The sequence below is a fragment of the Pituophis catenifer genome, unplaced genomic scaffold, assembly GCF_029215685.1.
Source record: "Pituophis catenifer annectens isolate HBS135680 unplaced genomic scaffold, rPitCat1.0.hap2 SCAF_7, whole genome shotgun sequence".
NCBI classification, from domain to species: Eukaryota; Metazoa; Chordata; class Lepidosauria; order Squamata; family Colubridae; genus Pituophis; species Pituophis catenifer.
The window spans coordinates 60,410,417-60,432,663 of NW_027256887.1; the positions used below are offsets into that span (position 1 = coordinate 60,410,417).

Below are 22,247 nucleotides of genomic sequence, written 5' to 3' on the forward strand. Positions count from 1 at the left end.
AAACCTGTGATAGTTATATAATTGCATTAAAAGTGTGTGTGTATATATAACGTTTATATTAGATAATAATATATAAATTGTAGCTGTTTATTGCAATGACATATCATACCTTATATACTGTATATATTTTCTGTTGCATTTCTTTTTACTCACTTTTAAGCAAATTCTGTATTTTTTTTACTACACGTATTTCTGTGTCTTTCTTTTTGGGACATTTTTTATTAATTGAAAACTGGCTTAAGTTCTAACACTGAACTTCAGCAAGAACATGCATGATAGTTGCTTTGCAAGAGATCAATCTTTAAATGAAAAATAAAAAAAAGAGTTAGTTCAACATACTAGATTGGTGGAGAGAAGCTCATATAGCCGTTACTATGATGGCTTTTAGCTACCAGCATATGCAGTATTTATATCCATTTGCTAAATAATAAAGAACAAGTTACATAGTACAGCCACTAGAGGTCACAGGCTGTTAGGAAAATAAACTATGCTCTGCATTACTGTATAGCAGAAACAGACATTTGTAGATCTTTACTGACAGGTCTCTGGGTGATCTGCACTACATCAGCAAATAATTCTCTTTCCTAATTACTTAACCAAAGTGACAACAAAATGATTCCATCTCATCCTACATAGTATAATTTGTAGTTCTAAAATGAAAACCAGTTCTGTTGGCCACTTGGTTTTTGTTTCAAAGGAATGTAAGTTATGTTCATTTCTGGTATTCAAAACACATTTTTTCCCCTCAGAATTATTTAAATAAGGTTTTTTTGTACCAGGCTCCTGTTGGTAACTCTAAAAAAATGCCATAAAAAAACAGTAGAATCCAGAAAATAATAAACAAAAACCTTAAGAAACTACTTACAATATGCCTTACCTTTAATAAATTAATGATGTTTAGTTGTTTAACATTGTTTAACTTTCACAGTTCTAATAAATACAGAAATTTAAATTTGATTAGCTGACATGTTTTCCCCATACTATAGATTATTACTGCACAGGTGAATGAATATATGGATTGTATATATACTTTAGATAGACGGTAATTGAGGATGTGATTTTTTTTTGTGTTTATGTAGCATTATTGAAACAAATTATTGAACAATCCATTGAAGGATTAATCAAATCATGCTGATGCTGAGGTTAAAACTGAATTTCAAAACTAAAGTGTAAAGATACAAATAATAGGTAAAAATATGTCATATTTTTAACATGACATAAGAGTATTTATAGAAATAATTTTATAGGAGACCAGAAGTTAGCATGGGTCTGCAGCGTAAGACAACTGAAAAGACTAAACTAAAGCAATCTAATACATCAACAGATTATGGCATCAATACTCTATCTGCAATACAATCTGCATACTGCTGTCTTGGAAAGATGCCAACATATTGGCAAAGAGATGAGCAAAAACTAAAGGGTTTATGCATGGCTTCCCTATTCCTTAAATTACTTAAATGTTATTGAAAGAAAGCCAGGATGTCAGTATGAACCATTATTCACTTTCTTGACCTTACTATTTAAAATCCTCTTCCAAGGACATTTTGGCAGCCCTCTTCCTAACTACTTTATCCATTTTTCTACTAATATTCTACTTGTAAATATTTTTTCTAGTCCACCAATCATGGGTATAATTTGTCTACAGGTAGTCCTGGAGTTATGACAATTGAGCCCAAAATTTATGTTGCTAAGTAAGACATTAAGTGAATGTTGCCCCATTTTATGACCCTTGCCATAGTTAAATGAATCCATTGCAGTAGTTAAGTTAGGCACATGGTTGTTAAGTGAATCTGGCCTCCCCATTGACTTTGCTTGTCAGAAGGTTACAAAAGGGGATCACATGAGCCTGGGACATAAATATGAATCAACTGACCATGTGACCATGGGGATGCTACTACAGTCATAAGTGTGAAAAGCAGCCATGTCACTTTTTTCAGTGCTGTTGTAACTTTGAACGGTCACTAAACAAACTATCTCTGTTAAAATATGTTTTATATTGCATTTGGTATTGCTGAGTGAGAAATATGGGAGCTGGAGTCCAATTCATATGAAAAGTATTAGGACCAAGAGGAGTGTGCAAACAGTAAATCCTGAACCTGATTAAGGGGTTGAAATTATAATAAAGAGAATTTCAGTTAAATTGGCAAAATCTTCCCGGTAACATGAGTGAAGGTGAGGTCAACTGTTTTCCATTTGTCAAAGAAGTCTAAGAAGAGACTTTCTGGAGGATCAAAAGCAAACCATCCTAAAGCATTTCCAAGGAACTTACATGCCTCTGCTACACATGTTGGTACACTATCCCTTTAAGAATTCCTCCATCTCCTTCCTCCCAGGGCCATGACAGCATTTGAGTACTCTAACTTCACCTAGGGGCGATGACGTAATTCCTATCTTCTAATTGGCTGCTTTCTCGTTCAGTCACTTTTTTCACCTTCCCGCCCACCCCTTTCCCCCCACTCGCCGCCCAGAGGCCGTTAACATTCCTAGTTACTCCAACAACCGTTGACGGGAACCGGCGTCATTCATCGCCGCTCCTCCTTTTCATTGGCTACGCAGCCTGTCAATTTTGGACTCCGGCAATTGATGGGCGGGAGCTTCCGCGGCGGGTGAGAGAGGCTCGGAGCCGGCGGCAACGGAGGTGCTGGCGAGAGCGGTCTCTTTGCGTCTCGCGGACAACTTTTTGGTCGGGGGAGGCGTCGACTTTGGAAGGCAAGGACGACGGTTAGGATGCATTCATGATCAGGTGAGTGAAAAGAGGCTGCTGTTTAGCACGAAAAGGACGGACCGGCTGCACCCCCCTCCCTCCCACCCTTGGACTCTTCCATGTATGGGGCAGGGAACCGCCCCTCTGAAAAAACACAAACCGGGGCTGCTGGAGGTTTGGCCAGGGTCGCCGCGCTCCTTCCGTTTCTCGCGATGTGAGGACCGTGCTGAGCCGCCGCCCTTCATCCTGGGAAGCTCCCGAATGAACAGCCGCTGCCGGCGGACACTCTTAATTTTTTCCCTCCAGTGAGTCAGACGTGCGATCCCTCCCTCGGCGGCGGCGGCGGCCTTCTTCGCCAGTTCTTTTAATCGGCCTGACTTCGGGATGTCCCTTCGCCCTCTTCCGTCTCCTGCAGGACCTCCCAACCAAAGAGTATAGATTCCTCTCTTTCCCCATGGATCCCCCTCGGTGAACACCCTGCTCCTCTCCTCCTTTCCTAGGTGAGCTACGAGGCTTCTGCTCTCCGCCGTGGCGCCTCCTGCAATCGTGTCACCTCATGCTTTGGCGTTTTGCTTCAACGCCCCGCTTCCTCGTTCCCTTCTGCCGTTGGAAGGGAAGGGTTTTTTTGTTAGTAAATGTTAGGCTGGTCGACTGGGAAAAAGAATTCTGAACAAACTTTGGCTTGCAAGGAAGGTTTCCTTGGGGGTCTTTTTTAACGCCCCCCCACCTCCACCCCTAACCTTTTAATTATATAGGCATTGAAATATTCTGAATCTGTTTGGGACTACCCTATCTGCATGCTGAAATTCACAACACCAATAGATTGCAGTGAAGAGATACCAAAAAAAAAAAAAAAAAGCTGTTTGCTGCCATATAGTGATCCTCTGGAGTTTTGCAGGTGAGGTATATAGTATGTGATACATACAGTATGTGACTGTGCAACACCACCACATGCAGGCTTCAGTTTCAAAAATATATTGAGAAGAAGGTTGTTTTCCTGAATATTGGAATATAGTAGGCAAAAATGACCTATGATTGGTTTAATGGGCTACAGACTATTAGGCATTGTTTGCCTAACACTGTTCACATTGTAGTTGCATATCTTGATAACCATAAGAATATGTTTTGAATAATCCCTAATAAAATTATGTTCTGCGTTACAGACAGGAGACATGACAGTTTTCTTAAGTTTCCCATTTTGAATCCACTTCAGCATCACTCTTTTTTTCAAAGAGTAGCTGTTTCTGTAAAAACAGGTCTTATGCTGCTTTCATATGAATGCATTTATTGTACTTTGTACTTTCATATTATTCATACTATGTACATATTCTAAAGTGGACTGTTAAGCCACTAGATTTGTTAGCTTTTCTGATATGATTTCTTCCCTTTGCAATACCACACATGCTTTTCTTAAAAGTGCATATTTCTACCTGCTTCTGCTGATGGAATAGTTTTTCAGAACATTTCTTTTATTTAAAAGTATATGACTAAGGTTCCATTTATCAAGCAACTTAACTGTGTATTGACTGTAGTTCTTTGTTTCCATGAAAACTCTCCTAAAGTGCAGCTCATTTGCTTTAATGAGCACAGCAGTAGAAAATGGTACATTAATAATTGTTGCTTTGGATTAGGTATTAAATAAAATGTTAAAAGATTTTGATATTAGCGAGTTGAGAAAACAAGATCTAGATTGCCATTCTCTGTTCCAACTCAATAATTTAGTTTTCCTCATCTAAACAGTGTTCTTCAGCCATACTTGTTCCTTTTATACATATGATAGTGTGATCACCTAAATATGAAAGGTACCTGAAAACATAATCTGCATGTTTCTGATTAAAATGTTGATTTATATGCAAAAATGGATAACTACATAATATATTTTGGAACTAAATATATGAGAATTATCTGTTAGTTATAATGGATAAAAAGTAAAACAATGATTTTGACTGCATAATGTTTTCTTTGTTGTGTTCTGCAGCTTCTCCAAAAGATATATTTTATTTTGAAAATGATTTATATATCTTCTCAACATCCCTCTTTGGTTTGGACATAATATTGTTTTTTTAAACCTTGACTATGCATTCATGTGAACATCAGCAGCAACTGATTATACACAATAATAGCTGTAGCGTACATGAATACTCCGGCATATATTACTGTTTTGAAATCGTAAAGTAATTTAAATAAAGGAAATTTTGGAATGAAAGTACTTCCAAAGTGCTTATAAAAAGTATACTTTCCTGAATTTTAATTATTAAATTAGGTACAAGCTAATATTTTGAAATATACCGTACGTGGTATGTACTACCTATATATTTGTGAAAAAAGGAAAATATCATGGTTTCACAGAATATTAAAATCCATGTTAACAGTTGTTTATGTGCTCAGTCATGTAACTGTATATCTTCAATTTTTTAGCATATTGGGAAGATTCCGTAAGATCTACAGAAATAATGAATATAGTTCATAACATAACCTTTGAAGTTTTCAGAAAAATGAGTTGTGAATTAATGGTGAATGCAACCATGTATGCGAGCAGTTTCTAACCATTCGCTGTAGGAAGTTGGTAAAACTAATAGTAATTACTGTTCTGCAATTATTTAGTTGTCTATAGTTTTCAATGTTTGTGCAAAATTACAGAAAAGTACACAGTTTGGTATTACTGGATTCAGTATGCAGCATTCTTCATGGCTGTGGAATTCAGAAACTAAACACAACATGCATTCCTTAATTTATTTAGATTATTTATTTTCTGTTCTCTGTTGCATAGACTTTATTTTTCTTTATATCAATCCAATATTTTATCCATTGGAGTCAACTTATTCTCTTTATTCTCTTCCTCTTCTGTTTTAATATATTTTAAAAACTATATGCATATATTTTAAATTGTATATTGCAGCAATTTATGTGGAAATAAGTTTGAACTCAGTAGAACTTACTTCTGAATAAGCTTATATAGTTTTCTGTTGCATGTATATACAGGTAGTCCTTGTTTAGCGACTGCCTCAGACAGCAACTGTTCACAGTTTAATGACACTGTTGAAACTCATTTTAGAAAAACATGGAGATTTATGAAGTTTTGTGATTAAGAAAACTAAATGCGACATTACTTTATGTAGAAAGCAAGCTGCAGTTGAAGCCAAGTTGATTCAAAATTAGTGAAGCAAGATGATCTTTCGGGAATTTTAGATTAAAAAACTACTAAAGAGGGAAATTTTGGAATAGTTACTTAAGAGTGTACTAGGTATTTCCTATTGTGCTGAAAATACTATGCACTATTCTTTAATTTGAAGTATATTAGCATCTTTTGTATGTTTTGCTTTTGGATTTTTAAGATGGTGTGCTTCAGATTATTAGTTCTAGTCAGACAATTTTATCAGTTTTCTGTTTAATAGCATGACAGTTATTGTCATTATGAACTCTGAGTGATAAAGAAAAGGAATGTCTGAATACATGAAACAACATGATTTCTATCACATTAAGCCAATGACGTAGTATGATGTCTGAATGTAGCCATTATTTTTCAGTTGAAAACTGTCAGACATTATAAACTAATTCAAAAACATCTGAAAGTGAAACTCATTCCTTTGCACATTTACTATTCTCAGCAGGATGTTCCACTTTATAAAGATGATAGTGTCTCATTGGAAATGCACTTTTTAAAGAAAATTGCATGAATCAATTAGTTTTAAATCTCAATAGTTCAGATGTTAATCCTTCTAAAATTTAACCATTAATAGAATTGACTAATAACTCATCTATAGGTAATTTGATTGATCTGATAAAATTAAAAATATTTCCTATATTTTCTAGAAATATAACATATTTTAGTAGAATATAGTATATTAATTTCTGAAGATGTGCTGAAATTGCTTAGAGCAAATGATTGATATTAATTATATATTACATTTCTATACCATCAGCTATTGATTTTTTGTTGTTTGTATTGGATTATGTGTTTTGGCTGTTTGGCTATCAAGGAAACAAAAAATCATACAGATTACAATAATGCTGGTTTTAAGGGCAGAGTACAGAATCTTTGAGACAGGAACTCCCAACTTTTAATCAGGGAGTTAACTGAAGAGAATTTCCTTGAACCATTTGTCACTTTCTTTGTTTTATGATGGGGGAGAAGACGAATAAAGTCCAAGTTCCTGCATGGAGATCAGAGATTTCTTGAGCGCCAGCTGGAGATTTTCCATGTTGCTCAGCTACTCTGAAGCTCTGACTCACAAGTAGTGGAAGGCAGATAACACATTGTAATTGTTGAAATAGCAACAGTTTGGCCTGGACATGTAAACAGAGATATATAAACATTTCCACTGAATTGAGAAATTTATTAGTAAGACAAGACTTCTACATCTTTTCAAGATGATGTTATGTTCTAAGAAGAAAAAATTCCCTTCCCCTCTTATCCTCTCATCATCTTATCCTGTATAGATGGGAAACAGAATATCTATTCTGTTATCAACTCTTAGACAAGTAATGAGAAATTTATGCAATTTGAAATTTTAATATTTGATAATGGAATCCATATAATGAAAAACAGCATCCTTGCATGGATAGGGGAATAAAAAGTATATTGGGGACTTATAGTAGAATTTTTCAGATGTAAATCAGCATAAACCTATGATTCTGGATAAAAGTAGCAAATAAAAAATAGGCTGAAGTATTTGTCTTGGCTGTCTTTAGTTGTTTACATTGTCTTTAAGAACACCGGAAGAGTCTTGCTGGACCATGCCATAGGCCTATCCTATTTACAGTTTTTGGAACCATTGCAAGCTCATTAGTATTCATCTTGAAGTATAATGACTAGTGTAACAAAAGTCCAATTGTGGTTTTACCACAAACTTACATAACATTATTTGGGTGGTAGTTCTAGCTTCAGTTTCCTTTCTAATGACCCTAACAATGAATATTGCCTTTTTTACAGCAATAGAACGCATGGGTTGACATAATATTGAAGAGTCCACTATAATTCCATGAACAAATTTGGATTCTTTTCTGCCAGCATGCATTACGTTGTGCAAATTCATATTGAAATGTACCTGCATTTGAAGTCCATTCACCCAATTTGGACACTTCACAATCCATTTTTAATTTTATCATTCTGAATAGTTAGATATTGATTGGAGTCATGTTGGTTATTTTTCAGTGGCGGGGAACAGATGTCAGTGTTAAAGAGAAACTTATTTTTTGTAAAAAGGTTAGCAATTTCATATTTAAGTAGTTTGTCAGTTTATTAATTGAATATATTTATTAAACAAATTTATATAACTGCCCAACTCACACATAGTGACTCCAGACAATGCACACATTAAAAGTCCACAGTTAAAATTCACAATTTAGCCTCCCCCATTTATATAACTATCCTTCTCAATATGTGACTCAGCAGTTCACAAATAAAAACATTTATAAAATACCAAAATAATACAACAATTCCAAACAATAAAAACAAGATAAAAGCATATAAAAAACCATATCACAAAATCCAAAACTCACAGCTGACATGAGCATATCAGTGCAGTGTTTGAATATATATTAAATTAGGTGATTTTTTTTTTTAATTTCTCAATTTGGCATATAACATAACTTCCTATTACTTTTATCTCAGTTCTTCTAATTTTCCTCTTGGGAAAGTTGGATATTTGGATCTTATGTTTCAACGGTAAAAGCAGAAGTGTTCAGTATCTTTCCCTCCTCATCTAGCATTTTTTAATTACTGTTGCTCTTCAGTGACCTTTCAATTGGGTTGCTATTTCAGATACATTTGTTGTTTAAAGAACACACAGCAAAGAGCATTGAGACAGTGGGAGGCAGGTGTTGCATCTTTTATTGATAAAATATTGCAGTTTTGCCAAAGTTTATGGCATTTTGTATTTTCACCTCACTTGCATAGAACTTTAGGGTTGGTTTTTTTTTTTTTTTTTTTAAGAAGGCTTACTTGCCTTTAATTGTGACCCTGCTCGTTAACCACTCTAGTGTCCTTTTGGACTTCATAAACGTTTCCTCATTTTAAATATATATTCTAGCTGAGATTCTGTTATTACCTTTTCAAAGTCAAATCAAATTGGACTGGAAGTTGCGTCATGACAACTGGACTTCTTTTCTTTTTTGGTTTGAAACATTCCTCTACTTATCCAAGTAGCTTCTTCAGTCTGAAGAAGCTGTGTCTCAACTTCTAGACAACTCTACCTGGATGACTAAGATTCTTCATAGAGCATATTAGACTTTCTCCGCAGTGCTTCCATAAACATTAAAAGGTGTAACATTATGATCACTATTCCAAGTTCAAATATTTTTAGATCTTTAGTGAGATTCTGGATATTGCAACATTTTAACACCCAGTGTAGTATTGGTTTCTTGACTCTTCCAGCACAGTATTTTAGAATATCTAGAAAGTTGGTATCTTTATTATGCCAGTATCAATAGTTTTCTAGAGTGTGGGACGGTAATTGAAATAGCTTGTTGCTATTATTCTTTTTTAGATGACTCTCTAAGTTCATTATTTTTCTTACTGCTACAGCTAGTTGCCATTTTACCACGTCTGTGCAATATGATTGATGGTTGTAAAATTTTGTGGCATAAAAGTACGATCAGTATTATCTACTACATATCAGTAATACTAAATGAGAACCACCCAGAGTATCGGGGAGTTGGGTGGCATATACATATAGTAAATTCATTTCTCACACTTTAGAGTTGGCAGTTCATAGGAGTTTCACTGTAATCAGCTCCACCCTTGGGAAATCATTTTACATTTACCTCTACTCTGATATATTTTGCAGCCCATGCCTAATGTAAGTTTTCCTTTACTTTTGAGTAAAAATCACATCCCTATCAAGATAATATTAGGCATAATATATTAACTCTATATTTCCACTCTTGATGACCCAAATGATGCTGTGGTCACCCTTTTGTGGTGCCTTGGAGGCTGTGGGGACCTGGATGGGGGGACAACAGGTTTTGACTGTATCCTGATAAGACTGAATGACTTTGGATACACGGGGCTCCAGGATCCTGGACTTTGTCATGTTTGACTCTTGATGGGCTGCCACTGCTCCAGAAAGACCCAGTCCGCAACTTGGAGGTTCTCCTAGACTCACGACTCCTGTTCAAGGAGCAGGTGGCAGTTGGGGCTAAGAGGGCCTTGGCACAATTTGGTGTGCGTCAGTTGCAGCCTTTCCTGGATCAGGATTCCTTGTGCTCAGTCATTCAGTCCCTAATCATTTTATGGCTGGACTATTGTAATGGACTACTTGGGGCTACCCTTGAAGAGCATTCAGAAACTACAGCTGGTGCAAAATGGGGCAGCGCGGGTGGATTTTGGGGCCTCAAGAATGGCCCCTGTAACACCACTTCTCTGTGAGCTGCATTGGTTACCAGTCTGCTTCCGAGTGCAATTCAGGTGTTGGTGATCACCTTTAAAGCCCTTCATGGCATGGGCCTAGATTATCTGAGGAACTGTCTCACTCCGCTAGGATTGACCAATACCATTCATGCCGGCAGAGGAAGCATGCTGTGGGTCCTGTCAGCCAGATTCTTCTGGCTATCATATGTCCTGTGTCATATGTAGAGTTGCTCCTATAGTTTCAAGTACCGTAAGCAGGGGTGAAATTCAGCCGGTTCTATCCGGCTCGGGCAAACCAGTAGCAGCAGCTGTGGGAGACTCCGCCCACCCACGTGGATATCAAGGCGCGCGCACATTGGCAAACTGGTAGGGAAGGTAAGTGAATTTCATCCATGCCCATAAGGAATTGCAGTTGCACATTAGGTTCTGTTTTTTGTATTACTAAAACTTTTGGTATTTTTGGGACTGTCTTTCCAATAGGATCTGAAGAGCTTCTAATAGGTATTGGGCTTCTAATGGGGCTTTATAGCAAGCAATGTCTGGTAAATTGCATTTAATTACAATTAAATCTCAGATAACCATCCAATACTTTGTCCCACTTACTTTCAGTGTGCAGTCAGCATTTGAACAAAAATGAATGACTTGTTAGCAGAAGGCTTCCAGACCTTTTATAACAGCACAAAGGGATATTTTCCTTTAAAAATCTTGTTGTAATAGTGTATGATTTCATTTACAAAACCTTAAAAGATATTAGCAAACACCCCCCCCCACCATATAGTTGTGGTTTTAAGTTTATATTTCCCTTGCAGAATTTGTACTATTTAGTAAGTAAACATGAGTGATCAGTGAAACCACAGTGTGATTCAAATTAAACTAATAGGCACTATGGAATAGTACTGTCATTAAACCTTAAGAATAGTTGTTTGATATCAGGTTGTGCAGGGAATAGTACAAACACTATTAAAACTTTAAAATGTTAGCTTATGCAAACAAAGTGGGAAGCAGAGCCTAAAGCAAGTTTGAAAGTGTACCTGCCTTGCCTGCACAACCTGATAAGTTGCTTGGGAGGAGGGGAAGGAGGTGTTGTAACTTACAGTATGAGAACTTCTGATTTATAATAATCTCGGAGCATTTTTTCAGATTGATTTCCTCTGCAGTTTTTAAAATTTGGGAAAGAAGTACAGATTTACTACCAAATTTCCATTGCTAAGCAAGGCAGTTGTTAAATGAATTATGCCCCATTTTACCACCTTTTTTGCTACAGTTGTTAAGTGAATCATGGCAGTGATTGGCCCCAACAAATCATGCAGTTGTTAAACAAATCTAGCTTTCCCCATTGACTTTATTTGTTTGAAGCCAGCTGAGAAGGTTACAAATGCTGGTTACGTGACCCTGGGACAGTGCAACTCTCATAAATACATGCTATTAATATTATAAATACATGTAACTTCAAATGGCCACTAAATGAATGGTTGAAAGTTAGGTAACAGAGTTGGAAGGGATCTTGGAGGTCATCTAGTCCAACCCCCTGCTCACGCAGGAGACCTATACTAGGGATTTGAACCGCCAACCTTTCTGATTGACAAGGTCAGTGTCTTAGCCATTGAGTCGAGGAATACCTGTAAACATATTACATAATTGGAAATTTCTAAAGTATGTTGCTCTGTAGGCCTTTTAGGAATAATATGAAGGCTGAAATACAGGCAGGATAATTATTCTTCTCTATTCTTGTTGTAGATTACTAATGCTGAAATGCAGCAGTTTAGCTTTATTAGGCTATTTTGTGTCTGGCTTAAAAGTTATGGATTAAAAGTAATCAGAATGATTTAAAAGTAGCCAGAATTTTTTGTCCCTCAGAAATTATGTTTGTCCATTTTGAAAATGAATTGAATGAAAATTAAGGATGTACACATTTACACACAAAACAAGCATGAATGGAAAATGGAAAGTAAGGAAATGTTCTTCTTGATTTCATTTAAGCAAAAAGTTGTTAACACATGATCTGATAGAAAAAGAATTACACATCTTTAATTAATGCCTAACGTTGGACATTTTATAAATAATTTTGCCTGTTGGAGATTTAAATTATCTTATGTACAACTATAATATTGATAGGCAATCTGCATTCTATCATTGTTCCTGTTTGGCAAATTAAAATTTCCATTTTGAATTTACTGGCAGGTTAGCAGCTTTCATCAAATAGGCATGATGAATATTATAACTCTTGGAAATCCCCTTCAGTTTAAAATTCCCTTCCTTAATCCAACTATCAATGGAGCTATATATGTAATAATTATATTAATTAATCTGTACTCTGTTTTGCATTTGTATAAATGCTCAAGGTGCCTTACAATAGCAATAGCACTTAGACTTATATACCGCTTCACAATGCTTTACAGCCCTCTCTAAGTGGTTTACAGAGTCAGCATATTTCCCCCAACAAATAATTGCAAAATAATAATAAAGTATAACAAAATCAGTTCAATTAAAAGATGTAGAATTACTAGAAAGGTAAAGGTTTCCCCTGTTCAGTCCTTTCCAACACTGGTGGGCGCTTCTCATCTCTGTTTCTTAGCCAAGGGAGCCAGCATTGTCTGAAGACACTTCTGTGGTCATGACCAGCACGCCTATATGCTGAGGCACACGGAACACTGTTACCTTCTCACTGAAGTGGTACCTATTTATCTACTCAAATTTGCATCTTTTCAAACTGCTAGATGGGCAGGAGCTGGGGCAAGTAGCTGGAGCTCACCCTGTTACATGGCCCTCGGGTCTTGAACCCGGGCTATCAGCTGAAAAGCTTGGCATCTTTAACCACTGAACCACTGTATAAATATATAAACTGAGAGCAAAACCCACTCCTTTCTAGCAATGATAATGTTACCTAGTTTGGGTAATGAAATGTCTGCAAGAAAACAACCAAGCTCAGAGAGCATCAAGGAGTCCTCATTTCAACCCTAAGCTACAAATATCTCCTTTATAGATTCAATATTTGGGAAACCTTTACTGTGGCATGACTTTAATGAAGACATCCTATTCACCATCTTATTTAGAAAAAGTATGTAAAGAACTAGATTAATCAGCCCTCTTAAGAGTAAATTGAGTCAAATGTTCTAATAAGTGAGATCACAATTAGATGTGAGTTTGATGGTTCATCAACATAAAAAAGGGCATACATTTTGATTGTTATCACTGGAGTTTGCTGTTCATGTCACAAATTTGTAAAAGTGAATCATGTACTGATCAAAAGATACATTTGTAGAACTCAGAGACAGAGGTGTTGATTTTTATACAGACATCAATCCCAAATAAAAACTCTTAAAAGGCTCACAAAAAATATAAGAAGATAAAAACACAAAACAAAAGATAAGATATATACAGCTTGCCTTCAGAAGTTGTGGGAGCTTCATCACTGGAAGCTTTCAAAAAGAGACTGGACGACCATCTGTCAGAAATGGTATAGGCAGGGTCTCCTGCTTGGGTGGGTGGGCAGTGTTGGACTAGATGACCTACAAGATCCCTTCCAACTCTGTTAATCTGTTAATATAAAAAAATAAAAGCACAATTACAGTCTAATCAAAATCTCTGAAAGTTATCACATGATCATAATCCCAAATGAGCCTGGCTCAATTAACATCCTGTGGAAAAAGCGAGGCTTTCTGGAAGGCTAACCAAAGCCAGAGCCATTCAGATTTCAGGGGGTTGCTACTTCATAGGGCAGGCATTGCATAAGAGAAGGCATGCTTCTTAGGTCCTGCTAGATGACATTGTTTAATAGAAGACCTTGAGAATGTCCATGCTGTTGGATCTTAGTGGGAGCCAGTGCAACGTTGGAAATAGTATTGCAGTCAAGCTAGATCAATTGCAGTTATTGGATATTCTTTAAAGCTGGCAATGGATATATGAGGCTGGAAAAGGCTGCCAAGCCCATTATCAAAACCTTTGGCCTGAGTTCACCATCTGTTAGGTATTGTACAAATGAGGAAAATACAACCCCATTGTTACTTTTCTCATTCACAAAACCACTAATGTAATAGTGGCAAAGGATTTTTCAGCCACTCCTGCATACAGTATTCTGATATCAGGGTTCATGATTATACTATTAAGAAAACACTGAACAAGAATACTGTTCATAGAAGTTGAAGCTTAAATTTATCTGAGTCATTGAGCATGACTGCGCCCTAAGCACACAAGTAAATATACAACAGAATTACTGAAACGGAAGAAATGTAAGCCCTGATTTTAATTGAGGCATGGGTCACTTCAAGCAAGTGACTTATGAAAGGGAGCCTGAATTAATGAATTCAAGCAATTCTGTAAGAGTAATAGGCAAAATACTTTTGAATTGATGTGTAGGATTAATAATAGATAAAGGTTGATGTCACTATTGCTAAAGAAGTTGCCACTAATTTCCAAATCTGAAGATTCACATACTTTTTGTCAACAAAGAAGTGACTGTTGGGTCAATGTATCCCAAAACGTCGTCTAGTCATTTTCTACTAATGAGACTGTAAAGTGTACTGTTGAATTGATTGAAAAAGTATGCATCAGATAAACGTTTTTATCTAATAATTAATACATGTTAAGGTAATTTTCATTTTTGGAAGATGTTTCCTACATTGCATTGTTTTCTGCTGAAAAAAGAAGAAATTTGGGAATAACGTAATTATGAGGTGAAGAGAAAATCAGAGGATTTTTCTTGCCCTTGTTTTTTACAGTGCTGTTTCTTGGTCTGAATTCTTCCTCCATTGTGTGTGTTTGTATGTACGTATGTGTATGTGTGTGTATACACCCACACCCACACACACCCTTACATGTCTTTCTTCAGGAAGGAGACTGCTTCAGGAAGAAAGCTTTTTAATAAAAAGGCTCACTTACATTCTTTCAAGAAAAGCTTTATAACTTTTTATTAATCCTATTTAACAACTTGCTGTCCTTTTTCTCTCACAGTTATACTGGGAGAAATTTAGAAGATACACTATTTTAGTTTCTGTTTATGCTGAATACTAGGATATTAATCTAAATCGTAGTGCCTTTGAGTTTAGTAGTCACTATTAGGGTTGGTGTTTTTCAAATGGGAGAAAATAGGGAGAAAGTTTTCTCATCTACAAAATGGAAATAAAACTCTTGTAGGTAAAATATTTGACAATAAGTATAAAGATGGTCAGTTTATGAAAAATGCACCCTATCTGGAGTTCCAATTGGAGAAACACAACTGTGGACTGTACTTGGCACCTGGAAATAACTCAAGAAATAAAGGCCAACTCAGCCTGATGAAATCCATCAGCTGGTACTAGTCTCCTCTGGCAGGTTTAGAGGGCTTTACTGCTTTGATCTGCCTACATCCTCATTGTGTTTCTGCTCTGCTGGAGCCTGTAATACTAGCAAAAAGAAACAAATGTTGTCAAATAGGGTCTCAGGCTGCCTCCTGAAGATCAACTATTGAAAAGACTTTGCAACTCTTCTGCTTTAGAATTGGGACAGACCAAAGTTTGCCAGTTTTAAAATCTCAGTCAAATTCAATATTTACATCTTATCCTAATAGTAGCATTAATAGTGTGGTTCTTACATTTTTAACTAAGCATGCAGTTACATTCAGTTGGAGTAGTAACTAGATTTGAATTGTGAATGTAACTTCTTCACTGAAAGGGGATTTAGAAGAAGGAAAATAACTCTTAACTGTTTTGACCTGCAGCAGATAACTAATTCGTGCATTAAAAAAATTAAACACTGTTTGAACAGCTAATTTTATTTTGAACTTAAGTTGAAAAAAAGACCTGCAGATAGAGAACAAATTAAATCTAAGAAAGTCAAATAATTCATATATATGTGTTTGTTTCTAACTTTTAGTTTCTAACTTTTTATTCCCTCTTCAGGCTGTCATCACAAAAGCCAAAGTGGATTTCTCTGGTGTCCTGTGCCTGCCCCCTTCCGTCATTGCTGGAAATGGGCGGGACGGAGGAGGGGTTGGCGAGAATGAAGATGAAACACTCTCGATGTCTCTTTCGGCTGCACCAAGCCCACAGAGTGAAGCTGTTGCCAATGAACTGCAGGAACTTTCCTTGCAGCCCGAGCTGACTGTAGGCTTCCATCCTGGCCGGAACCCCAATCTTCCTCCTCTTAGTGAGAGGAAGAATGGTAAGTGAAACAATAAGGCCTGAATTTCTTAGTAGACATATGGACATCTCCATCTTAGCAGGTGTAGTGTAACCTATCCTAATGTAATGTCTGCTTCTGTTTTAAATTAAGAAAGATTATGTTAATTGGTGTTAGGAGATCAAAACTGAATAAAGCTTTTACATAGGGACATGATCCTGTATCTTGTAGAATGTTTACACTCATTTATGTTATTGATTACATAGACAAACTGAGTAGCAGACCATTAGCTAGAAATAGTTGCATTTATGATTTTATTTATGTTTAACTAACCATAGAGTACTATGTGGTTTCTTTGGATGGGCTTCATGTCCTGTGTGAACTTAAAACTTCTAGTATGTAAGCTGTGGTTCACAGCAAAGTAGCCCTCAAGATGTTACTAAAATACAAATCTCTTTTCTCAAAAGAAATAAGAAACTGCTGCACAAATTAGTACTATGCACAAAGATTTTATATATGATTAGGAAATCTGAGGCTGAGAATGGACAAAGACTTGCAACAAATGTCAAAAATAATTTAAAAAAATATATTCAACTTGTGTGAAACAAGAAAAATGTAAAGGAAATAATTGATCCACTAATGGATGACGATGGGTAGCACAGAGAAAGTGCAACTGCTTAAGTCATTCTTTGTATCTCTCTTTATGCAAAAGGAAAAACAGTCTAACCTATCAAAGCAGTGCTGTAAAAGACATATTAATCAAGTCAAAATAGGCAAGAAAATGGTAAGACAACATTTATCTACTCCAGATGAATTCAGATCACGAGGATCGGATGGATTACATCTCAGAGTTCTGAAGGAGCTGGCAGATGTGATCTTAGAACTACTGAACCATATCTTTCAAAGATCCTAGAGCACTGGGGTAGCTAGAGGACTAGCAAAGAAAAGCATGCAATGGAGTACATCAAGGTTCTGTATTAGGCCCAGTAAACTTCAATATCTTCATAAACAATTTGGATGAGGGGCTAAAAGGGGAACTCATCAAATTTGCAAATGTGTGACACTAGCTGTGCAGATGACCCCAAGGGAATAGACAACACTCCAGAAGGATCTTGACAGACTTGAACATTGGGATCTATCCAACAAAATGCAATTCAGTGGTGATAAAAGGTTCTACACTTAGGCAAGAAAAACCAAATGCCCAGGTAGAGAGTACATGGTTCCTGACTCAATAGCAGTAACTATGAGAGGAACCAAGGAGTCCTAGTGGACAGCCACTTAAATATGAGCCAGCAATGTTCTGCAGCTGCCAAGAAAGCTAGTACAGTCTTAGACTGCATTAACAGAGAACTAGTATCAAGACACATGAAGTGTTAGTGCCGCTTTATATTGCTTTGACAAAACCACATTTGGATGTGTCCAGTTTTGGTACCATGATACAAGTAAGTTACTGAGATTTTGGAAAGAATACAGAGAAGAGCAACAAAGAGGATTAGGAGATTGGAAGCTAAAACATATGAAAAATGGTTGCAGGAACTGGATATGTTTAGTCTAATGAAGAGAAGGACTAGAGGTGACATGATAGCAGTCTTCCAATATTTTAGGGAAGTGATGGTGAACCTTTTCGGCACCGAGTGCCAAAAAGTGAGTACGTGCATGCTTGTCTGGGCCACAACCCGGAAGAGGAGCTGCCCAGGGCGCATACGCATGCCCAAAAATGAACTTCAGGTTTGGCCAGCTAGTTTCTGGGTTTCTGGCGCACATGCGCGTGCGACAATTAGCTGGCCGGCGTGCATGCTCACATAGGAAAATGGAAGACCAGCTCTTCCAGTTTCCGGCACTGCCGTACGCAAAAAGGCCAGCTGATCGTGCACATGCGCACCGGAAACCTGGAAAAGGAATGGGTGATGCCGTGTGTGCCAGACAACATGGCTCCGTGTGGCACTTCGCCATCACGGTTTAGGGGCTATCACAGATAAGAGGGGGTCAATCTTAAAGCACCTGAGGGCAGGAGAAGAAGTAACGGATGGAAACTTATCAAGGAGAGATCCAACTGAGAATTAAAGAAAAATTTCCTGACAGAATAATTAATCAGTGGAACACCTTACCTTCAGAATCTTTGGGTGCTCCATTGCTGGAAGTTTTTAAGAAGAGATTGGATAGTCATATGTCTGAAAAAGTATAAAGTCTCCTGCTTCAGAAGAGAGTTGAACTAGAAGACCCTCGAGGTCCCTTCCAACTGTATTATTCTGTTACTCTCTCTTCAAATTTTCAAGGAAGTAAAACTTCTATCAAAATTATTATGTGCCTTTCCTTTTGTGGGTTTCTTCTTTGTCTTTATCTAACCTATATCTATAGCAATTGAGTATTTTAATAACCATATTTTATGGAGAAAATAATGAGATCCTTTTGTATGTGATTTTTGTTGTAATTGTATCTTACTGTATCAATATAATTTATTCTGCAAAATTAAGTACGGTGAAGATAAGGTCTGATGTTAGCTCTTGAGTGTAGTTAGCTTTATGTACCGCACTTGGAAGCTTTTAACAATTACTAAAGAAAATAAAGTGTCTTGTCTGTACGTATCTCCCTAGATGACAGTTACCAAGTAATTTTATGGGCAATAATGTAACTGAGAGAGTCAATTTGGTATTGTAGTTAAGGTGCACTAAGCTAGAAACTGGGAAACTAAGAATCAATGCTAACTTAAAGGCCCCTCAGAATTTATTGAATGTTTAATATTTACAAAAAATGTTATAAATTAAGCTGGGCAAAACTATTTTGCACATTTGTATATTGGTATTCAGAATAGGTAAAGGAACAGACTCACTTTTTTATGTTGCCCCACAATTGAAATTCTTTTTTCTTTTAATTAAATAAATTTCTATTGCGGCTGCATGGCTGTTCTTCTTTCACAGATGTAAATTCAGACACATTTGTAATATTGTTATTCTATCTCAATTACTCTATTTTATTTTAAAAGTTATGATTTACCTGCTGAATACTTTTACTCAACTACGGTATATATGCCTCAGTTTAAATGAAAGGAAAGAATCTTATTTCTGATATATATATATACACACACACACATTCATACATACATACATACATATACACACACAAATATATATATATATATATGTATGTATGTATATATACATATATATATATGTATATATGTGTTTTATATATATATATGTATGTATGTATATATGTATATACAGTATATATATATATATATATATATTCTGTATATACATATATACATTATATATATATATATATATTACTAATAATTTAAAATATACTTCAACTATAATATATTATAAATTCTTATATTACTGTTGTTTGAAATAATAGAGTCTTATATCTATTTATTGTTTTGTATATATTACATCCATACACATACTATTTACGGACTTGAGAAGGGATTTTTAATTCTCAACAAAAACAACTATAGTAATGCAATAGAAAGGCCCCCCAGGGCCTTTAACTTTAATAAACCTTTAGTTAAAAAAATAGAATAGCTTTTTTCTAAAATATTGTTTTTTCTGTTTAAAATTTTGTTCTGTTTTTTTTCTAAAATATTGTTTTTTCTGTTTAAAATTTTGTTCTGTAGGATATTTAATTAAATCATAACATTATTTTAAATTTTACTGTATTTGAAAGAGCCCTTTTGTTATGGAGTTGGCTGAAATGGAAAGATTGATTGTTTTGATAAAAGAAAGCTATATACTGGTAAATGCTTTTGTTTTCACATGGAGACCACTTCTGAAATTTGTGCTTGAAGTGGAAAAGAATGAAACTTTGATTTTGGTTTTTATCAATTAAACTGATAGATCCTTAAAGAAATGGCTATTTTATATTATTATGAAAAAACAAAAAGCTGTGATTTGATGTTAATGCCTTATTTTATTGCAACAGAGAGAGTCAGAAGTCAATGGTTTTTCTTTTTCTTAATCCTTCCTCACTCCCCTCCCCATTTTATCCCCATTGTTTTCTTATTTTCTTTTGTATTTTGTATCTTATTTTATCTTAGAACTCAATTAAAAATGTTAATGGAAGAAAGAGTCCAGAAAACCAGAAAATGAGTCAGTGTTGATTTTAAAATACAAATAAATGATGTAATGGAATAGACCACACCTATTTTTTTACATTGGGAAATGAAGAAAATGTACTTGGAACAATAGGAAGGAGTCATTAAAATATTGTCTGATTTTTGTTGCTACTGAGGTTTTGTTCTGTTTCCAGCTTAAGGCACAGACTGCTGAGTTACAACTGAGTTCATTGTATGTCCTGAGTGGCTCAGAACAGGTTATTTCTTGGTGGACTATAAATGTGTACATTTTAGAAGTAGTTTAGAATACTACATAAATCAAATCTAAGACGTGTATATATGAGGTCTGGAATTTCATAATAATTGTATGCACTTAATTGATAGCTTGGTTTTTCATGTAAATTTCAACCACTTTGACCTACTGTAAAAAAAAGATAATACCTAGTATCAATCACCTAAGCTATCCAAAATATATGAAAAACTATCAAACCCTGAAATTATCTAATTTAATCCAAATAATTTTATCTGAAAATTGAAGATTTTTAATTATTCTTTAATAGGTGTCTTCCAGTAATATTAGCTGTTACCCTTAAATTTACCTTGAAGCTTGATTAAACTCCAAATGTTTTGCTATCAATACACCTTGTTTATTAATGTGAGATTACTTTTTTATGATGATTGCTGCTGTTTTATGCAGATTAGCAAGATTAACATAGTTTTCCAACTATTTACTTTTTTATTTAGTTAATGGAATAGAAAAAAGAAAAAAACAAAAATATTACAAATATATGGGCTGTTCATATATACATATAGATATACATATACATATTGATATACATGTACATACATATATACATACACACATGTATGTATGTATTTATGTTTATGAATGTGTAAAGCCTTACAATTTTTCCTGAATTATATAATTCGCTTGTGTAGTTTAAAACTTTCCTGTGTTTATAATTTCATTGATAACATAATTCAGTTAATTTTGATAGTTTAATTTGGCATACTTATATATATGGTATTTTATATATTAGTGAGTAGCTGGCAGTGAGGGGTTTCTAATACTGTGGGCTAGATTTCTTACTAATACTTTTAAAAAACCTCACTTTTTTACTCACAACCTTTGCTGTCATTTACAATCAATCATCATATCATGTTTTTACTTTTTGTCCCCAGCACATCTTTAGTTAACTGAAGCAATAATCTTTCCTCTACCCCAAGGCCTTCAAAGCTCTGATTATTATCAGTTTTGGTCTGATTTTGATTATTTCACATTCCTGGCAATTTGGCTCTCTGGGTCACACATCAAATCAGGTTGGCTGGAACTTGTAGTAGCTTGTTAATCTGTGTGGACATACCAACTAAGCAGTTTTTATTGTGAAGAAAAATACATTTGGGAGAAACTCGGTTTAAAGAAATGTGTGGAATTTTAGTCTTGGGGCAGATGAACTTAATGTTAGAGGGTAATGAGTTTCCTCTCAACTATTTATGTATAGCACTCTTATCAAACGTGGCAGAGAAATTCTGGATATGTTCTTTTTTTTTTTATTGGAAAAGTTTTACAATTACATTTTCTCCCCATTTCCCCTCCATCCCTCCCTAACCTCCCTAACCCTCCCCAATCCCCCCTAACCCTCCCTAGCCCACCCCTCCCCCCCAGACTTCCACAGAATATAATCCAAATCAAAATCCCCTTTTTATAAAACTTGAACCCCTCCACCCCCAATATATTTTTTCATCTTCACAAAATTCAAATTATTATATAAAGATAGAAATATTTCAGTTAAAAGCTATTTGATACTTCCTAGTTTGATATTTGTTCTGCACATAATCTATCCACTTTTTCCACTCCCATTCATAAGTCTCTTGTGAGCGATCTTTTAGATATGCTGAAATCTTTGCCATCTCTGCAAAACTGACCATCTTCAAAGTCCATTCCTCAATAGTGGGCATAGCTTCATTTTTCCAATATTGACCTATCAGTAATCTCGCTGCTGTTATCATATACAATATCAACTTTGTTTCACCCAATG

The 22,247-nt window shown here is 35.5% G+C and overlaps 1 protein-coding gene across 5 annotated transcripts in view; it reads left to right on the forward strand.

The window, feature by feature from the left end:
* Window positions 1–2,684: 2,684 nt before the first annotated feature.
* MRTFA (myocardin related transcription factor A) overlaps window positions 2,685–22,247 on the forward strand; it is an 84,825-nt gene continuing 65,262 nt past the window's right edge. For 4 of the 5 annotated variants that reach the window (XM_070947615.1, XM_070947618.1, XM_070947617.1 and 1 more), the window contains exon 1: window positions 15,967–16,193. In XM_070947615.1, coding sequence (XP_070803716.1) covers window positions 16,052–16,193 — 142 coding nt within the window. In that variant the 5' untranslated portion in view covers window positions 15,967–16,051. Of the gene's footprint in view, window positions 2,744–15,931; window positions 16,194–22,247 lie in introns of those variants that run through there. The other variant, XM_070947619.1, reaches the window with a different exon arrangement.